This window comes from Psittacula echo (genome assembly GCF_963264785.1).
Source record: "Psittacula echo genome assembly, chromosome: 1".
Taxonomy (NCBI): domain Eukaryota; kingdom Metazoa; phylum Chordata; class Aves; order Psittaciformes; family Psittacidae; genus Psittacula; species Psittacula echo.
Genome location: NC_137735.1, coordinates 9,320,610 through 9,340,327, shown reverse-complemented (window position 1 = coordinate 9,340,327; position 19,718 = coordinate 9,320,610). Strand labels below are relative to the sequence as shown.

Here is a 19,718-nt window from a genome sequence, read left to right as displayed (position 1 = left end):
CCCTGGGGATATTATTCCAATGGCTGATTTTCACAATTTTCTCGTGCCGAGTCGGAATCTCCCCTGGAGTAACTTGTGCCCCACACCCCTCATCTTTTCCATGTGACTCCTTGTGAAAACAGAGTCTCCATCTTCTTTCTAGCCACCCTTTAAATACTGGAACATGGTGATAAGGTCTCTCCTGAGCCTTCTTTCCTCAAGGCTGAACAGACCCATTTCCCTCAGTCTTTTCCCATGCAGCTCAACATCCCTATGACCACCTTTGCGGACCTTCCCTGGACCATCTCCAGCCTATCCACCTATTTTTTTTGCTTAACAGGGACCAAAACTGAACACAGTATTCCAGGCGTGGCCTGGTAAAGACCGAATAGAGCGGGAGTACAAGCAGAGTGACTCCTCACTGCCCTGCTTCCCTCGGATTCCTTGCAGGGGTCTGTGGGGCTACCACAGCCCCGAGCCCCGCTTTCCTCCCCATGGCCTGCAGCGAGCAGGGCGCTCCTATTTACAGGGAAAACCAATAGTTCTCATGGCAAAACCGCCCGTTGCTGAGGGGACACCAGGCCCGGCTCAAGCCCGCTTCCTCCCAACCACCGCTACCCTCATGGGCGCGAGGGCGGCGCTGGCCTCCGGGATCCTCCCGTCGCCCTCCGTGTTCCCCTTCCGGTGAAGCGGGCCTGCGCATGCACCACAAGCCCCGGAGGGGCGGAGCCTCGCCTGTGCCCATGCGGGCTGCGGGCGGTGGCAAAGCGGGGCTGCGGCTGCGAGCGCCCTGGGCGGGAGGTGGAGGGCGCCGCTGCGGGAGGCCTTGCACCTGCACTGCCTTTTCCTGCTTCCCCGGTGCAGGCAGCCCGCGGCCCGGCGGCAGGGCTACCGGTGACACCGGTAACTGCTCAGGCCCCGGCGCGGCGAGCGTGTCCCTCGCGGCACCGCCTGAGGGCGGGCATTGGGGGCGGGCCCTCGGAGCGCCCCGCCCCTCCGCCTGCCGCTTCCTCACAGCAACGCCGCGCCCCCTCCCTCCCATTGGCTCCCCGCTCCCTGCCTCCCCCGCCTCCCGCCGCACGGCACGCGCCGCCTGCCCCATTGGCTCCTTCCCCGCCCCTTCATTTGCATGTCTCCCCTCTCACCAATCGGCGGCCGCTCCCTGCTTAACATGCAAGAAGCCGGCCAATCAGCGGGAGAGGGGGCCGGGCCACCACGTGCTGTTGCTAAGCTTCGGCTTCTAAATTGTTACTATAGTGGCCAGCCAATCGGAGGGCGCGACGGGGATCTGTCAACATTCCCGGCCCCAGCCGGAGGAAAAGGGAGGGGGTGTTCCGGCTGCTGATTGGCCGGGCTGCGTCCCTGCGTCCCGCCCCCTCGCCGAATTCCGAGTCGCGATTGGCTGCGGGGGCCGCCCGTCGGCTGTGTGTCAAATGTAGGTTGAGCGAGGTGCCTTATAACCGGGGGCTTGGAAGTCCCCCGCGTGTGAACTCGGCGCGGGGCGCGACGCGGGGCGACGGGGGGCTGTGGGCCAGGCGCAGGCAGCCATGGAGCTGAACTCTCTGTTAATCCTCCTGGAAGCGGCCGAGTACTTGGAGAGACGAGACCGAGGTACTGGGCGCAGGCGGGCAGTCCCTCAGTCACCCGCAGGCGCTCCCAGCCGCTCTCGGCCTTTGTTGTGTGGCGGTGGTGGCGGCGGCGGGCGGCCCGGGCCGGGCCGGGGGACCAGCCCTGCGGCCTCACCTGCCCGGGCACCGCGGGGTTCAGCACAGGCACCGCGCTGGGGGAGGCACAGTGCTCTCCTCTTTGCTTTAACCAAACAAAAACACCCCGGAACGGGTTATTTTTGGTGACGCTCCGGACGGGGATGGTGTGTGTGTTGCAGCGCTCAGGGTACCTCACACTTCGCTGTGTGTGGCAGTCGTTAATTGTATGGCAGTGCTCCCTTCCCCCCCCCCCCCATCCCCCAGCGCAGCGTGACAAGGGTTTGCATGATCCGCCTCGTTTTTAATGTGCACTCCAATAATCCTCCTAATTTCGGCAATTTTTGTCTTATTTTGGTTGACCGAGTTGTTATATTATTTTTGTCTCGCTTCTTTTTAAGAGATGCCAGAATAAAATCCAAACAAATCAACCGGAAAAAATTCTGTTCTTTACCCTAGCGTTCCTGCAAAGGAGGAAAAAAATGCATGGAAAAAAATATATTGCCACTAATGCTGACTTTGTCCCTAGAAGCAGAACATGGCTATGCATCAGTGTTACCCTTCGATAGTGACTATTCCAGAAAGAAAACAAAGGCAGGCACCATGGCCAGAAAATCCCAGAATAACAGGTAACAGACGCACCGCTTTTTCAGAATGAATCGGCAGCTTTTCCAATGTGTCTAGCTTATGTGCAGTGCATACATTTATTAAAAATAAGAACTAATCCAGTGTCTTAGTTTCCCCCATCCCGGTAGTCGCCATTTTTTCCCTGGATGGGCTTGGCTCTGTTTTGATCTCTCATATAAACACTGCCACGCGTACACCATCTCCTTACTACTCACTGCACTTCTAAACCATCCGCCCTCATCGCTCCTTCTGCTCCGCGCTCACCGACGGCAGCTTTTACTGCAGATCTTAACACCATAATCACCACCCAGACTTCTCTTTGCATGGCACTAATTTCCCCCCTTACCCCCCCGCATTTATTTATAAACCACAGGCAGCGAACCGGCCGCCTCCCCCATCGCAGCCAGAGCAGATGCAGCCTCCGGTTGCAGCACGGCGCTGGGCTCTCGCAGTGGGTGTGTGAGTGCACGGTGGCGGGGGGAGAGCTGCCCATGCACTTGAACTTCTCCTGTAGGTATTAAGTGAGAAGGTGCTGGAGTGAACTTGACCTTTTCGGGGCTTCTGCTGCACCGCCGGGTCGCCCACCCGCCTGTCGCATGCAGCTCCGTCCAAGTGCATGACTCGGTTGTTATTTATCGCGATGATCGTCCGCCTTTTTGTCGTGGTGGTGGTGGTTTTGTTGTTTTCCCCGCAGCCGCTACCTGTGCTGCGATGGCATGAGCGGAGGGCTGCTGTGCGCAGGCTCTCTGCAGCTTTGTTTGCTGCTCGGGCAGTGGCTGTGTACGTGCAGGAGGCTGTCTTACAGGGACAGTGCCGGCCCCTGCCTAGAAGCTCCTCCAGTCCTGTGCTGTGCCTGCTCTGCTTTGCTTTTCCAGCGCCGCTCCGGAGAGGACCATTGACCGTGTCCAGGCGGGCCTGCTTCGCCCCAGAGCAACGATGCTCTTCCCAGCGCAGGCTCTGCTCTGCACGGTCGTGCTGTTTGGTGGCTCCTGTAGAATAGCCTAAAATGAACTCGGCTCGTACGTGATTTGTATTCCAAAGGAGCAGCGAGTCTTGCAGGCCGGCTCTGCTCTCGCTCCTCCAGTGGGCATCCCGCACGGCCGCGGGCAGCTGGGTGTGCTGGCGCTGGGAGGTGCGGGGCAGGCAGCCAGCAGCTGCTCATGGGGCACCCACCGGAGGTGCAAACCGAAATCAAAAGCTGACGAGCTCCCTCCTTGAAATAAACATGAGCTGGTGAGCACCCTGCGGCTGAGCAGTGCGTCTTGGGAGATAACAGAGGGGGAGCAAGTTGTTCCCCTATGCCCCTGCTCTGAGCAAGGCAACCATTTTGGGGGGGGCTGTTCATTTCAGTACTCCTGCATTTTTGGGGTTTAGTTGAATTCTTTGTTTCATCTTGGAACATAGAGAAGACGTCAGTTCATTTTAGAAAAGAAAGTCATCAGCAGTGGGAGGTGCGTCTTGTTTCCTGAGGCACTTTGCTCCTGAAGATTTTTTATTGTTTTCTTATAAAATATACTCTCTGCCTTTAAAAAAAACCCAATCACAGTTAACCAAGACAGGTCTCAGAGGATTTCCATCCTTAAACTGCTCCTTGAATTGCACAGATTTCTGTCGCCTGTATTCTATAAATCTGTGTTACTTACAGCTATTATTTCATCGTTTCCGTTCTTAGGTCTCTTGTCATCTGCTGCAAAATAGTTATTTGTCTTAAGTGTAAGCTGCTTTCAGGAATTTTTACGAGAGGATTTGTAATCTAGCAAATACAGCAGAATTAAAAGATTTCTGGTTACAGATTTGCTAGCATTGTTAAAGCTGAGGTATACACGTCTGCTTGCAGTTACCCTCCTGCTTTTTTTCTGCCTGTAGGTATGTGTTTACCTGTCTAGTCTTTCGCTTCGATTCTCATTCTGTAGCAGTGGCAACCTTCAGAAATGCTACCCTGCGGGATGCCATCTCTACATGTACTTGCGCTTTCTGTTCTGCTAGCTGCAGTGATTACATTAGGGACGGGTTGTTGGTGTTACAGGACAGGATAATGCTTGTTGAGAAATGGTTTCAAGTGTGACCACCACCAGGATGGTGTTTGCCTGGTTCAGCAATGTCACTGGACTCGCTTGCTGGCGTGGGGAGCGGAGGCTCATTGCCTTGATGCAGCACCATGTTATTTCAGGGATGGAGGTGCAGCAGCCCGTGTGGGCACCCCTGCATTGTACTTACCAGCGCTGTGCCCACATCTAGCAGTCGCTGCTCATGTTTGCCTGTGAGCTTAGGTTTGAGGGGCAGAAATTATCCTTAACATTTGAACATCCTGTCTAAAATGCGTGAGGTACACCAGCGTCGCTGGTTTATTATTATTTGGAGCTTTTAGGTTATAGGCTCCAAGCCCCAGACTAGAGTTGGTATTTTTGATAATACAGTTAAATTGTCCTAAGCAACCCAAAGATTACAGGGGGAGACGAGTGCCCAAAGATCAGAGGATCTGAAGTGGTCAGATCCTCTGGGTGATGTGAACCACCAGACAAAGTGTTTGACCATCTTGTTCCACTTTAACCTTTTTCCAGACGTGCTGGGTTTGGAGCATCAGAGGCAGGCAGGCATGATTGTGTACATGTCTGAAATATATGCCTTATTAGTGCGTTGTTTTTCTTACATTCAAAAAATACGTACTTCAGGCTGGAGGAATAGGAAAGGAGCAGATAACCGCACATTTCAAAACTGCAGGGGCTTTGTTGTTTTCATTGTCTATTTTTGTATCCTGCTGCTTGCAGCATCTGATCAGACTAAAAAGTGATACAGCTATACATGTATATATTTTTTTCATCCTTTATGAGCTATACATATATAAAGGCATGAAAAACATCTTCCTCCTCATTCTTGGAAAATCAGAAAAGAGGGGAGGAGGAGAAAAACCGTCAGATGTGAAGAAGCCTGGTGTGCTGTACCTTCTTTGTTCTGTGTTTTCTCCCCCATGTTGCCTGCCTGTGGAGGGGACAGAGCATACCCTATGCAGTGAAGTCCCCCATGCAGTGAAGTCCCCCATGCAGTAAAGGTGTGCTGACCAGCTGCTGGGGGACTGTGCCAGGGTGGAAGCTGCCCTGAAGTTCAGCAAGGGTGCTGATGGACATCTCTTTCCTCTGCAGAGGTGGTCATTTAAGAAGTCATACCTTGATACCTCCATCCCCTCGCTGATGGCTGGCAAGGCCCAGATCCACAGGAGAAGGGGGAGGAAAGCTGCCCTCCCTTTGGACAGGATGCTGAGGTCTGGGTTAAAAGCTTCGTAGCCTCTCAACTGCAATTAAGTGAGAAGTAATTCTGACAGGTTTGGTTTCATGCAGGGAAAAATAACAGCAGAATTACATTTAATTAACTGCAATCTATGAGCCTTCTCTCCAGTGCAGGAATTTAACATTTTTGCTTTGTCCACTGATAGCTTTGGATCAAAATTGGAAGTGGCCATTAGCAGCTTGTTGCTAAACAGTATTCTTGTGGTTATTGGTAGCAATCAGACACAATTCTTAGCCATTTCTTTCTCAACTCTGCATTAAAATAACTTGATTGTATGCGTTTTCTTCTCCCTCAGTTTCCTGTGATGTGCCTTTTCCATGTCACACAAACCAAACTGCTTTGTTTTCTCTCTCTTTCTGGTTTGCTGTTTGTACTGTGTCCTCAGCTGAGATTCAGACTTGTTCCTCTCCAGTAGTTTTGGCCAAAATCCTCTGGCAAATGAAACTGGATTCTTGTTTTGGAAAGGAGGCAGGAGATTGGAGAAACGCACAAGGTTGTCTTTTGGGGGGAGGTAAAGCCAGGTCGCATTGTCTTGTTACACAAAGAGTTATCAGGTGTTTGACCACAGTGTAATAAATGCCTAAAGTTCCTAAAACAGTGCCATGCAGTCTAATAATTCTTGTTAATGTGTAGTTGGAATGAAAGGAAAAGCATAAAACAAATAGCTGGGCTTAGTGCAGATGTGCTCTGGAATTATGAAGAATAAATATTCAGAAGTCCCCCCAAGCTCCCTTTTTGCTCCAAGGAAATGGATAGGTAACACGTGTGCAATATGCTGAGGGGGAATATGACTCAAATCTGAAATGTGGTGACGTCTGGTCATGAGGCAAGGCACTTTGACAGAAAACCATGGAGCTTGCAGGTATCTGGGCTTTCTTCTGCCCTTGCTGTAATGGCAGCAGGTATGTGGGGGTGAGGTGCGTGTCTGTCTGTGCACAGGGGAGCTCAGGGAGCTGCTTTGCCACAAAAGGGTCAGAAATAAGGTAAAACGAAAACTCACATCTTAGTAGTGTTAGATGCCAGTCTAGTGAGGTCACAGTTAAATTTACTTGCAGGGAAAGGAACTGATGTCGGTGGTGCAGTGTATTTGGCCTGTTAGTTTAGGAGGTGTTTTTTTGAAGGAGGGGAAGTAAAATAAATGCCGGTTTATAAATATATCTTCTGTATCTATTAATTAATATTTTTGCTCGTGTGTTACATAAATAGACTTGTACTTTGTTCTGTGTTCTGGTGAAGGGTTATATCTAGAAAAAGATGAAAGCTGCATTTGGTGTTTCAAATAAAAACAGAGCTTAATGTCCGAATTCCTCTGTTAGTGTTGGCTCATGGCGAGGGTCAACCTGTGGCCTGCAGAGCGAGCTCCTCGCTCTCTGCAGATATTTTTCAGTGCCCACACAAAGCAGCATAGGGATCACAGCCTGATTTTGATTTTATTTTCACTTTTTCCTTGTTTTTTGTGGGAGGCCAGGAATAAAACGCTGCAAACCAGACTGTGCAGGCACGGCTCCTCTGCTTTTCCTTCTGCCTCGCTTTTGGAATTCGATGGATCCCCTGGGTTTGCTTTCCTCAAGCTGGCAGCAGAGGGACAGCAATTGATATCACTGCACTTGTTTTTGGAACTGATGCTTTCTAGTCTCAATACAATAGATCTCACCAACTGGTCTGTCACCCCTTAGGAGCCACAGTAGGTCTGCAGTGCCTGGGAGCTGCAGTGCTCGTGCAAATTGAGGAAAACAAATTGCCACCATATTAGAAGTGTGTTCTGACCTCGCCACCGCAAACATGTGGCAGCCCAAACTTGAATGAGGTACTGGAGCCCGAGCTCTGCAGCAATGCTGTGCCAGTATGCCTGGCTCCCAGATCCCGGCTGCATCTGTAGGGCTGGTTAAATTTTGCTATGAGGAGAATGCGAAAGTAATTTCTAGTGGATTAATTCCATACAGGCTGTTCCTTTGACGGGCTGTAAGCAATGTGTCCAGTTTAAGACAAATGTAAAAAGCCCAACAAGCCCAGGAGCGGCGTACAATGGCAGGACACGTGCTTATGCTCAGGTTTAGTGTTGCCCTGCTCCTCATCTCTGGTGATTCAGGTGGTGGGCTCTGGTATTTTCAAGTGCATCCCATGGCAGGTTACACATGTGGAAGCGGATCAGGATCCTTCCAGCCAAAAGCTGTGTAGCAGTTGCATCCAGACAAGACTGCAAGCATATGAGCTGCGTGCTCTTACACACCAACACACTTGGGAGTGGGAACTGGATGCAGATGCTAAACGTGTAGCACCTTGTCAGACTTCCTGCTCCGTTTGTTCTTACTCTTTTGGGCTGCACACAAGGTGAAGTACAGGCAATGTAGTCCATGTGGCCCTCCAAGAGCTGTGTGACCTTAGGTGGAGTGGTGTCCTCTGCATGAGTTGTACAGCACCCTGCCAACCCTGCCTGCACCAGAAAGCCCTGGCACGGGCAGGATGTTTTAAGCACTTGGTTAACTGGCCTGCTTTGCTCCCTGTAGTGCTTTAAAATGCGTTGGCAACTGGTAGCATACTGGTGACTCACGGTCTAGACCTGGCTCCCATTAAAACCAGGGAGAAAATGTCAGCAGTGTTGCCGCTATGTCTTTGCTTTTGTCAGGAGCTGTGCTGGTTTCCTCCTGACAGGATGCACTGTCTGCTGGGGCAGATGGAGGAATGAGAGAAGGTGTCTTAATAATGAAGCAGGCAGCGCACCACACATACAGTGAAACATCAGCCCATGTTGAGGCATGTGGGCAGCCTCTGCTGGCTCACCTATGAACTGGTAGAAATTGGGCTTTGGGGAAGACTTGTCTTTTCTGTGTTAGTGTTACCTTGGTTAGCGCCCATCCTCATAGCTTAGGTCTGTCTGCTGGATGGTGCATCGACCAAATGCTCTAATCACATACCTAGAATTCTTGTTTAGTGGAGGGAGAGTGGTGGAATGGGACAGCTCTGGGGACCTGCTGAAGTGCCAAAGCATCTTGCACACCAACATGTGCATTTACTTGGCTCCTCCCCCTTCTTTCAAATCTTCTTTTGACAGTTTATTTACACAGAAAATGTAACTGCTGCTTCATAGCTGGTGAGCTGCTCGGCATTTGCTAAAGGGATATCAGGGCTGTCTCAAGTCAACAATGTAGCCTGAGCAGCAGCGTTCCCAGTCTCTTCCTCCTTAATCTATGATTTTGCTGATGATTCTTTTATTGTTGGCTTTTCTGTTTTATTTTTATCTGAGCCTTTTTACTGACACCTTCCCTTCACCACTGCCACCCCCAACTCCCCCACGTTTTGCCTGGAGATACAGAACCCAATACGGTGAACTTAAGCTAAACACCAAAAGTCTTCTTTCTCTTGCAGCCACTTCTGAAGGGCTCCACAGACCATTTGTGTGAAAACCACAGTCGTACATCTGCCTCTTATATAAATATATATATATACATGTATTTTCTTAGCCTACATCTTATCTCTTACTAGAGTAATAAGACTCCATTTTGAAATAAGTAGTGCTTGGACTACTGGTTCTTACTTTTTCCCCTCACTTGAGGTTGCATGAGAGCAGAAGGAGATGGATATTCTTGCAATACACTGTGCTGTAGACAGTGAAGGAGAGAATAAACATCTCTTCTGAAAAGAAACCCAACAAAAAAACCCATCATGCTTGTAATAGGATAGTTAACTTGCTCCGTAGGTGGAGCAACTGTCAGGTAAATGTCAAAACTCTCAGTTTTGGTTCCTGAATAGGGCCTGATAGTTAAGGCATTAGTCAGCATCCCCACACAACCTGAAATGTGTGGCTGATGCCCTTTTGCACACCGCAGGTCTCGGTTAGGCTTTTGTGTCCTGAGTGCTCTACAAAGAGGCACATGTGCACCACTGCTCCATTTGCTGCTGGCATTACCAGGATGGAGAGCTGTGCCCCTCCAGAGCAGGTCTGGCGGGACATCCCAGGTGAATACAGGAGTCACCCTTCATGAGCCAGAGATATCTTGTACATGTGCCGCACAGGGAAGGACTTCCAGCTACTCATTGCATCCTTTCTTAACCCAGGAAAATACTCTGTGCAGGTTGAATTTCATGGCCAGGGTTCTTCTGCATGCTCCCAGAGCCAAGTATGAGCTCTGCTGCAGCAGGCAGCTTGGAATTGGCTGGTTACAGTGATTGTGTTCATCTCTGTGTATAATTGCCAAGAATATCAGGGAGGTCATGCCATAGGGGTGAATCTAGACCAGCCTGTATTTCTTCTGTCTTCCAGAGTTCCCTGCAGACAGTGACTTTTGGGAGATGTTTGGGGAAAATCTTTCTGTACTGAACTTACTTTTTCTGTGTGTTTTTTAAACGGTGGTGGCTTTGGCATCGTCACTTTGACGTTGTCGCTTTTCGTGAACGTTGGTTTGGAGAAACATTTGTGGAGAAGAAGTCTGATCTTTTTGTGTGTGTAGGAGTAGAAAATAAAACCAGTATCCCCTTATTATGGTCAAATGGCAAAGGCAGTAAATCGCAGCAAGCACAGCCCACCTTGACCTATTAATGTAGCACAGAATATGTGTAAAAACACTTCCAGTTTTGCTGCATTGGTTGGGAGCACTTACATAGCACTGTAGGAATACAGACATTACCTGATTGTGACTCACAAAAAGGTGTCTGTAAGGATTGGCATAGTTGATGCCAATTGATGCCAATCCCAGTTGATGTAACATCACTGGGATGCTTTCCACTGAAAAGTGGATTAGGCATCAGTGCTGAACCTCGAAGCATTTGGGTTTTCCTCTCCCTGCAGAGGGGCAGTTCGCTTCATTCCTTTGCAGCATCAGGAGCTGCACAGCCTAAAATCAGTAGCAGGTTTGTTCACTGGCTATTTCTCTGCATGAGCTTTAGTTTCTTTTTCCCCTTGAGAGCTGCTTTCATCATCAGGAACACCCAGGTACACCGCAGCATCCAGCTGCATCCGTGTGTGTGGTGAGAGGCAGAGTGGCTCGTGACCAGGCAGGTTGTGCAGCTGTGCAGGAGGACTTTCTCACCCTGTGGTGTCTCTGCTCCCCCAGCAGACTGACACCTCCACAAAGCTGTCTTGGTCAGCACACAATGGTCAGATGCAGGCAGGGGTTACAGCATGATGTAGGAGAGCTGCTTTGACGTAATCTGCCCGCTATAAACGCTGCCGCTGCATTTGTATCTTTTGATCCTTACGTACTGGACATGTTTTCAGTAGGACAGAGCTAACCAGGAAGTTTCTGGTTTTGAAGTGGTGACAATAACTTCATTTTAGGAATGCTTTTAATCTGAGCTGTATAAATAAATAAAATCGGTGTTTCCAGCTGAATCAAAAAGAAAACGATCCTCCAAGAAGTTAGCACTGCCTTCTGATGGCAGAAAAACCTGAGGCATCACCAGGGGGGAGATCCAAAATCCTAGTAGACTGGAAGAGAACAGCATATTGATGTGGGCAGTTCAGGAGATTTTTTCCTGTTTGTAGACTCAGAAGAATTAAGAAGATTTCTCCTTTTTGCCATTAAGATGCCAACAGCAACAGCAGTGGTTAGCTGCTGATTTTTCTTTCTGCTTCTCTGTGGGCTTGAAAGCTGGCTTTTTGGGTGCGTTTTACTCTTGCCTGTTACCATTTAGATCTTCTAATGCTTTCTGCCCCCTCATAATTTTCCTTCGCAGATAAAAATGTTGTGGGCTGTTGTTATTACTAACCTGCTCAGTTTTTTATGTCCAATTCTGTCGCTGAATCTATTGAACGCTAATAAATGCAAATTTATTATCGTTCCCCCTCCAAACCCATGGTTCACTCATGGAAATTAAGTTGATAACTTGAAATATCTAAGGGATGTAAAAGTGAACTGATTTAACAGCGAAGCTGTTTCATAACCCATAGAAATACATGCTTTAGAGAGCTCTTTTGCAATTTATGCAGATGTTGGCTTTTAAATATTCTAACTCTTGGTTTATTTAGCCTTTTCTCTAATATTTCTCTTTTCTTTTTAATAGGTCATCACACAACGAACTAGAAAAACATAGGTAAGTCCTGAGCAAAAAGCACATTAAAAGATGTATGACTGACGTTAGAATTACCATGCTTATCGAAGAATGTTGTGTTGAAGTTGTTTTGATTCTGCACTGAATAGTTTATATAGAGTTGGGGGTTTGTTTAATCAACTAAAATGTAATAGGTATAATATTACTTGGCTTTTTTTCCTATTGTTTGGTATGCTGTTTTTGAATCATCCCTGATAATTAGCTTTGGACTGATTAATGCTGTAACCGGTTAACCGCAGAGTTACAAATAAAGACTCTAATTGCAGCAACTGTTTGCTTGAGGTGTTAAGTGCTATGAGTACAACCAAAGCAGTTTGTGATTAAGGTGGATGATTTTTGGGAACAGTATGTCACACAGCGTTATTCTATGTTTTTTTAAAGTATGCCTAAAGTGCAGTTAATTTCCATCTTGCATGTAAGTACCTACAGCTATGTTCTTCCTCTCCATCTGCTTCCTCGCTGGTATGTGTCCTGTCCAAGGAGCTGTGTGTGAGCGAGAAGTCAGCAATTCCTGAGCTGCAGCCCTGGTTCTCTGCACCCAGCGCTGTGAAAAGCTGCACTTACTTTACCGAGGACATTCATTAGACCCTGAAGACGTGATTTTTAAAGAGCTCATGTTTGCAGAGTTTTGGAGGCAGTGTTTGCCATCTGCTGTATCTTGTCAGAGTTTGTTTGCAGATGAGGTTTTTAGCTGTAGGATGTCTCCTGGGGTGCTCTGCTCTGTCGTTGCACACAGAGAACCTCCGAGTGCAAACTGTCCCCCTTCACTGTGGGATCACTGCCTTTCACTTATCATTCAGGCAGCAGGGTAAACTCTTCAGGGTAGGTTTTTGGGGTTTTGGATTTTTTTCTGTAGCTTGTGGTCTTTTGGGTTTCATGCATTCAAAGAAAGCAAGGGGGTTGTGTGTGTGTGAATATGATGACGAAACCTATTTGCATGCTTCTGAATAAGTGTAACATGGTTGATGGCACAAGGCTGAACTCACGGGGGAGTTATGTGTGTTGTTTTGTGGCCGCAGTTCTGTAGCAGCTAGACCATCACTTCCCCTGCACGCCTCCATGCTTTCCTGTAGTTTAGTTGTAATATGAGTAAACTATAGCTCTGCCTAATAGCCACGTGGTCATCCTAGAGATGAGAGGAACTAGGGAAGGCTCAAGCTCACGAACGCAGGCCTGGGCTGCTGAATGCGGTACACTGGCCGAGGCAGTGAAATCAGCTGGCAGGAGTTCTGCCAGCAGAGTCTTCAGGAAAATAGCTTCATTCAAAATTCTGTCCTTCGGTCACACTTCTTTAACAGTGAAAGAATTATCTTTGGCCCAAATTGTGCTTCTTTCTCACTCTTTTTCCATCCTCTTTCTAGATACTCTGCTTTATTTCTTCCTTTTCCCCTACACCATCATTACTGACTTGTTGTCATCTGAACTGAATAGTTCTTTTTTCTTTTTTACTTCCAGTCATTTTTATAACCTGAACATGGAGTTGCCTCTTCTTCCCTCTGCTGTTTAAGCAGCACCGTAAATGAGGCACAGCAGCTTTTGCAGCAGATGCAGGGAGAGAAGGAGGACATTAATTGTCCAACCTCTGTTCTCACTTTCAGTTCTGTGTTGTATCTTTGTAGTAGCTGGACCATAGAGTATTTGCCTTGCTACCTTTTCTTTCTCTGCTGTCTCAAGGTCAAAATAGGTAAACCGCAAGGTATGTCTTATGATTATACAACTAACATTTGTAACTGCTGCAGCTAGCTGTACCTCCTACAGTCAGACTGTACCTGAAGCCAGAGTTTTATTAATCCTGGTGAGAACCTGCAAATTAGAGCAAGATCCTTGTATGTGCAGATGGGTGCTCACAAAAGCAGATGAGGTGTACAATTCTAGTTACCTGATGTACTGCTGTGAAGGACTCTTGTAATTTTAATGTTTTTTAACAACTCCCTCCTCCAGCCTTGTGTGCGTATGAGCTGATAATCCCAATTGTACTGGTTTTCACTCTGTTTTACTAAAAATGCATTAAAATCCGTCGAGCATCTGGCAAAGTTTAAAGGAAGATTCCCAGCCAGTATGTTCCTGCAGCAGAGCCTTCCTCCTGCCAGCTGTGAAACACTGGATGTTGATTTTGGAGGTGTGTCCCTTTCCAGGACCAGTGCCTTTGAATCATCATTGCCATGATGCTTCTGCCTGAGACACACTTGGTTATCTCACAGGAGCCCATCATGGAGGAAGAGAGGAGGTGGCTGCTCATATCCTCTTGCTTGCCCCGTGCCCCACGTGGTGTCTCTGGGCTGGACCGAGTGCTGCAGAGCAGGGAAATGGCTTCCTCATTTACAGGTCCTGCATGAGAGTGGCCACAGCTGCCACTAATCAGAAAGCCACCTGTAATGGTACCCGGTGCTGTTTCAGGTTCTTCACTGGTTTTAATGTCAGTAGGGATGGCAGTGGTTGATCTCTGTGTGTGCAGGCTCGGCTGTTTGGCACCACTGCTTTAATTTGCATTTTCTACTGTTAGGGCTCTTTTCTCTATGCTTTTGAGGGATGCTCAGGGAAAGACAAATGGAAGCAGAGACGTAAATCTAAAAAAAACTCTTGTTATATGATAAAACTCAGGCTACAACTATGGTAAAGTGTTTGTCAGCAATTCATAGGTAAAATTCCTTTTTCTCTGCTTTAAGTCTGCCTAGAATACCCTGCTCATACCTTCGGTGTGTGCTTAATATAGTGAAACTGTGTAAGGACTCATCCCCTATTGGAGGTCTTGCTTTGGTCCCGTGTGATTGAGGTTCTAGAAGATAGTCTAATAATTACAGACAGGTCAGTCGGAATAGCGCCTAGATGTGACTAGTTCCAGAGGACAAATACATACATATATACTGATGTATATATTTTTGTTACTGTTTTCAGATGGACCATTATATCAGTAGGCTTTCACAGAGCAACGTAAATAGCAAATATATCAGTAATCATGACTTCTGGCAAGGCTGTTTTTAAACCTACCTAACCTGACAGCTCTACAGAGGAATGCAACTTTCACAGGGTAGAAAACCCCCAAGAATCCATGAGAGACTCGAGCTTCTTAGAAGGGGACTTTTCACAAGGGCATGTAGTGACAGGACAAGGGGGAACTGCTCTAAAATGAAAGAGGGAAGATTGAGATGAGACGTTAGAAAGAAGTTCTTCCCTGTGAGAGTGCTGAGGCGCTGGCACAGGGTGCCCAGAGAAGCTGTGGCTGCCCCATCCCTGGCAGTGTTCAAGGCCAGGTTGGACACAGGGGCTTGGAGCAACCTGCTCTAGTGGAAGGTGTCCCTGCCTGTGTGGAGGGCAAGGTGGAACTGGATGAGCTCTAAGGTCCTTTCCAACCCAAACCATTCTACAAGTCTGTGATTCTTAAAATGAGACAGGATGATCTCATTTATTTGCATCAGTTTATACTGGTTCTACATTGCAATGTAGAACCCAAGATGAATCCCCCAGAAGATTGTACTGAGGTCATCTTACTGCTCTGTGGGAGGAATTGACACCTCCCTGCTGTGGCCCTGTCTGTTGTCAGAGGTGGATGGAGCTCTGATGAGGGATATTGGGACTGACCTGTCAAAGCTCCTTTGGTGACAAAGTAATTTCACTCCTGCCTGGTTGTGAGGAGCTCTGCTGCAGGAGGAGTTCAGCATTAACAATGGCTGGTGAAACTTAATGATTGTAAAGAACAGCTTTTAAGAATTAGTGGGGAAATTGATGAAAGTGCCTTGAAATCGGCACGCCACATGCTGCTGTCCCCTCTCTGGCACTGTGTGAGCTGAGCAAATGCCTTGGCTGGGTAACTATGGCTTGATCTAGATGGGCAGCTATCTCCTGCCCCTGTCAGACCGTTTGTATTATTGTCTATGGGGTTTTCCTGTTTGGATTTTCCTTCTCAAGAAGTGGGAAGGGGCAGAGCAGCAGCAGCAGGGGTTTTTCTGCCTGCATTCCCCCAAACAGTGAACTCCTAGAAGCAGTGGCAGTGTAATGAGAAAGGGGAGCTGATTCATGTCTGTGGTCAGGATGGATTGGTGATCCTGAGCATGGCAGTGCTTAGCACTGCAGCATCTGACTTGTGAGTACTCTCCTGCTTGGAGAAATCAACAGATCCCATCTCAGGTCCCCAGGCAAGCTGAGCCAAATGGAGGTGAAAACCAGGCAGTGCTGTTGGGAGAGATGTGCTCTAGAGGCATTTTGCTGTTTTCCTATGGAAGTTGCTCCAAGAAGTGTGGAAGCGTTTAGCTCAGTCACTGGGTGTTGGGAGAGCAGGCCTCTCTTCTTGTTCAGGCTCACTAGTTCGTGTTGCAGTGAGCGGAGACTGCTGTGGACATGGCCTGGATCAGCCCTGACTTTTGGGAAGTGCAAGATCAGGATGGGGCATACATGAGACGTGGTGACTTGCAAGATCTTTTGGAAGAAGAAAACAAACCTTTCCTTCTTCCCATATGAGCCTAATGTATGCATTGTTTACCGCGCTAAAGGGGTTCCTGCGTGTGCACATGGTAATGCTGTCCTGAGGTTTGTGTAGCCCTTAAACCTAAAATCTTGCCAGAAAAAGGTTGTTCTATTGCATCACCATGTGTGTGATGCAGGTGTCTGCACATAAATGTAGGCTTCAATAAGAAATTCATATTTTCATGGGCGCATTATGACACTGATGAAGTAAAGGGAGTAAGTGCCTCTGAAGTTAAGTGTTAATAGATAGCTTTCTCATGGAGGAGGTGCACATGCCAGGGTCACAGCTGCGTTGATTGGTGCATTAATTTCACCCACCAGGTTTACTTGGAGTTTAAAGTTCATATAAGCTGAGAAAGTGCATAGGTGGATGTCTTGGAATTCCCTCTGTGGTTCTTCATGTTACTAAATTGCAGGGTTAATGAAAAGCGTGTAATTGCCAGCTGCTGATAAACTTGGAAGTTTTGAAACAGAACAGAAAGGTCATGGAAATAACAGCATACCAACACAATGCTTAATGTTTATTTGTATTATGGGCTGCCTTTTCAGAATTGCAAATTACTGTTGCAGTTAATACTGTCGTGCAGCATAAAGACAGAACTGCGCTGATCCATCACGTTATAAAGCTACGGTGCTGCCACTAGCTGAGGAAACCCCCTGACTGATGCTGGAGGTAAAGTACTTCCAGGGAAGGGTCACCCAGATTTAGATGAGACGTTAGGAAGAAGCTCTTCCCTGTGAGGGTGCTGAGGCGCTGGCACAGGGTGCCCAGAGAAGCTGTGGCTGCCCCATCCCTGGCAGTGTTCAAGGCCAGGTTGGATGGGGCTTGGAGCAAGCTGCTCTAATGGAAGGTGTCCCTGCCTGTGGCAGGGGGCTGGAACTGGATGAGCTTTAAGGTCCCTTCCAACCTGAACCAGTCTGCTATTTTATGATTCCATTGGGAGTTCAACCCAACTCAGTTGCACACTGCTGCTGGCTCCTGCTTCCTGCCAGCACAGGAGGGAAGGGAGAAGTTTGTTTCTTCAGCAAGTTCGTTTTCCTGACCCGCTCACTGTCACGGGCACACCCTAATGCCAGCACAGGGAGAGGATGGGATCGCTTCTTTGAGTGCTAGTATTTATTTACAGTACAGAGCAGTGCAGGTCACTTTGTCAGTTTAGTATTTCTCCTAAGCATCCAGTTTTGGCCGCTCTTGTGTGGAGAGTGCTGGATGGGTCTTACTGACCTGGTACAGATTTCATTGCTGTAACGGGTCTATAAAAACTGCTGCCATTTCTAGGACATGTCCATGTTATACATAAACCACCCAGATAATGTGGCTGCTCCAAGTGGTGGGAACGACCTTATCGTACTAGCAGAACCAAACCTCCGTATTACATCTGTTTCTTCTGGTTTTCTCATCAAGTAATGAACTTTTTGCACACCATCTGCTTGGTGTGAAGTGGTTTATTGCAACTCCAGGGAACTGCAATGAATGTACCTCTGCACTGCTTAAGCAAGGTAATGTCTTAAGAGCTTGTGAGCTGACAGCCACCATGGTTTAGGCATCTGCTCCCCACCAGCTATGAGTGCCTCTGTGAGGATGCCAACTGTAGTGGTCAGGGGAATGATGTGCAAAGCTGAGTCGTAGCTCAAACCCCTTTTTACTTGTGATTGACCCTCAGGTTTCCAATAGAGGAGCAAAGTACGTGGTGGTGTTTGTGTCTTAAATTGGTATTATAAGGGGTTTTGTGGAGCTTGTTTAACAAAGTCTATAAAGAACTGGACCCACGGAGCTGAAAACTGAATCCTGTGCTTTTATTGAAATGTCCCATATTTCTGAGTCTGATGAATCCATGGAATTAAAGAAATAGAAGGCTTAAAGCTTTGCACTGAAATGCTATTCTTTCCTCACCTCTAAGCAGGCAGCAAGTGTCCGGTCTCGTGGCTTGTCCTGTTTCACATGCTGCAGTAGCTACTATAAATGCCCATTCACTGAACTGATGTCTTTTCAGTGCACACAACAGCTCACCAGATCATGCACTCACAACGAAAGTGTCTTTCCACCTAGACTGGTGGTTTGGAAAGGAGGAGTATCTTATGCTGATGAAGCTTGGAAGTTTTCTGCTCAGCAAGTTATATCCAAGTGTCAGGGATGTACACATCCTCATGCTTTGGATAGAGCTTTTAAATGGACTGAAATACAGTCTTGACTAAATTGTCATGTCCCTTATCCTGCTGAAGTCGGCTTTGAACTGCAAAGCCTAAGTGCAGTCTTGGGTCTGGGCTCCAGAAAGCTGTGTGCTCCCTGGCCAGCCAAACAGCCAGCAGAACACAGATGGGTGAGAAACCAAGTGCATGGTTTTTTTCCGCTTGAATTTGTTCATCCCTCTCTCCAAACATCAGTTCGTTGTCTGATGGCCTGTAATGGGCTAAGTGAAAGGTGGTTTTATGTTCTCAGCATCTGCTAATTGACCTGGCCAACTCTTAGGCAGAGTGGCAGAAAGAGTGGATTGATCTGGTACAAAATGGAGATAGAGGAGCCAGATTTCCAGGTACTTTCTGGACCACACAGACAACAGCTAGGTGCTGATATAGGGAAAGAGATTTCTGATGGTGACTGCTCTCTTGAGGAGGAAGAGATTTGTTGAATTAGGTATAAAAGATATGTTTTCCTTTTAAGCTTGCTTAGGTACATCTGGGCAAGTGAACTGGAACTTGAGTTTTTGGGGGATTTTGTTTGTTAAGGTATTTAGGCAGCTAATGGCTTTAAGAAGCTGGCCTCTGAAAGAAGTCTTAGGTAGCACAGTGGGGAATCCTTGGCTGAATCCCAGCCAGTCAAGTCTGTGGAAGCCCACAGACAGACACTGGGTGTACAGAAGTGGTACCTGCTGTGGTTTGAAGAGGTGGCAAATGCAGCTGGAACCAAGCAGTACAGCTCCAGCTGTTCAAGGCAAGTCTGGCTCCGCAGTCAGGATTCATACTACATCTGCAGGAGGCTGGATTATTTTCTCCCAAGTATGTCATGGGCACAAGATTTTGATGACCCAGTGTCCCTGGCTGGAGTAGGCTCTAAGGGATCAAGCTAGACTGGAGGAGGTGGTTCTATTCTGTGGGTAGCTTGTCCTATTCCCTCCTCTTCCTGCCTCCATGCTCTGTATTGGCATCTCCAGATCTGTGTTCAGTGCTTCTTTCTGTGGGCTGCTTACCCCTTTTGAGTATTGGATATTTTGTGGCCTGGTCCCAAATTCAAAATGTCTGTTTCTGGATGGAACAACGTGTACTTTCCTGTTACAGCTCATGCTGCTTTCCCCTTGTGGTCTCTGTCAGCAGACATTTGTGCTTAGATTTACTACACAGAATTCCTTTGCAGGTCAAGTACTTCTTGATGTGTGTTTTTCCCCTCAGTACACACAGTGGTTTAGCATGTGGCAGGCTGTGGGTCCAGTTCTGCACCCTGCTCAGGGGATTTCAGTAGGAGCTGGGCATGCCTGCCTGCAAGCTGAACCCCACATCACATCCAGGCAGCTGCAGGGGATGCAGTTACAGTTCTAGGAACTGTACTGAGCATGAACATGTAGCCAACAGATCATAAATGTGAAAACCCATAATGCTGTTCCTTCACAGCAGTTTAAT

General features: G+C 47.8%; 1 protein-coding gene across 1 annotated transcript in view; it reads left to right on the top strand.

Annotated features, from left to right (window-relative positions):
• The first annotated feature begins 1,440 nt into the window (after positions 1-1,440).
• The window catches only part of MXD4 (MAX dimerization protein 4), a 39,154-nt gene continuing 20,876 nt past the window's right edge, over positions 1,441-19,718 (top strand). The window contains exons 1-3 of the mRNA XM_080614802.1: positions 1,441-1,590; positions 2,212-2,311; positions 11,595-11,624. Of these exons, the coding sequence (XP_080470928.1) occupies positions 1,527-1,590; positions 2,212-2,311; positions 11,595-11,624 (194 nt within the window). The 5' untranslated portion in view covers positions 1,441-1,526. The remainder of the gene's footprint in view (positions 1,591-2,211; positions 2,312-11,594; positions 11,625-19,718) is intronic.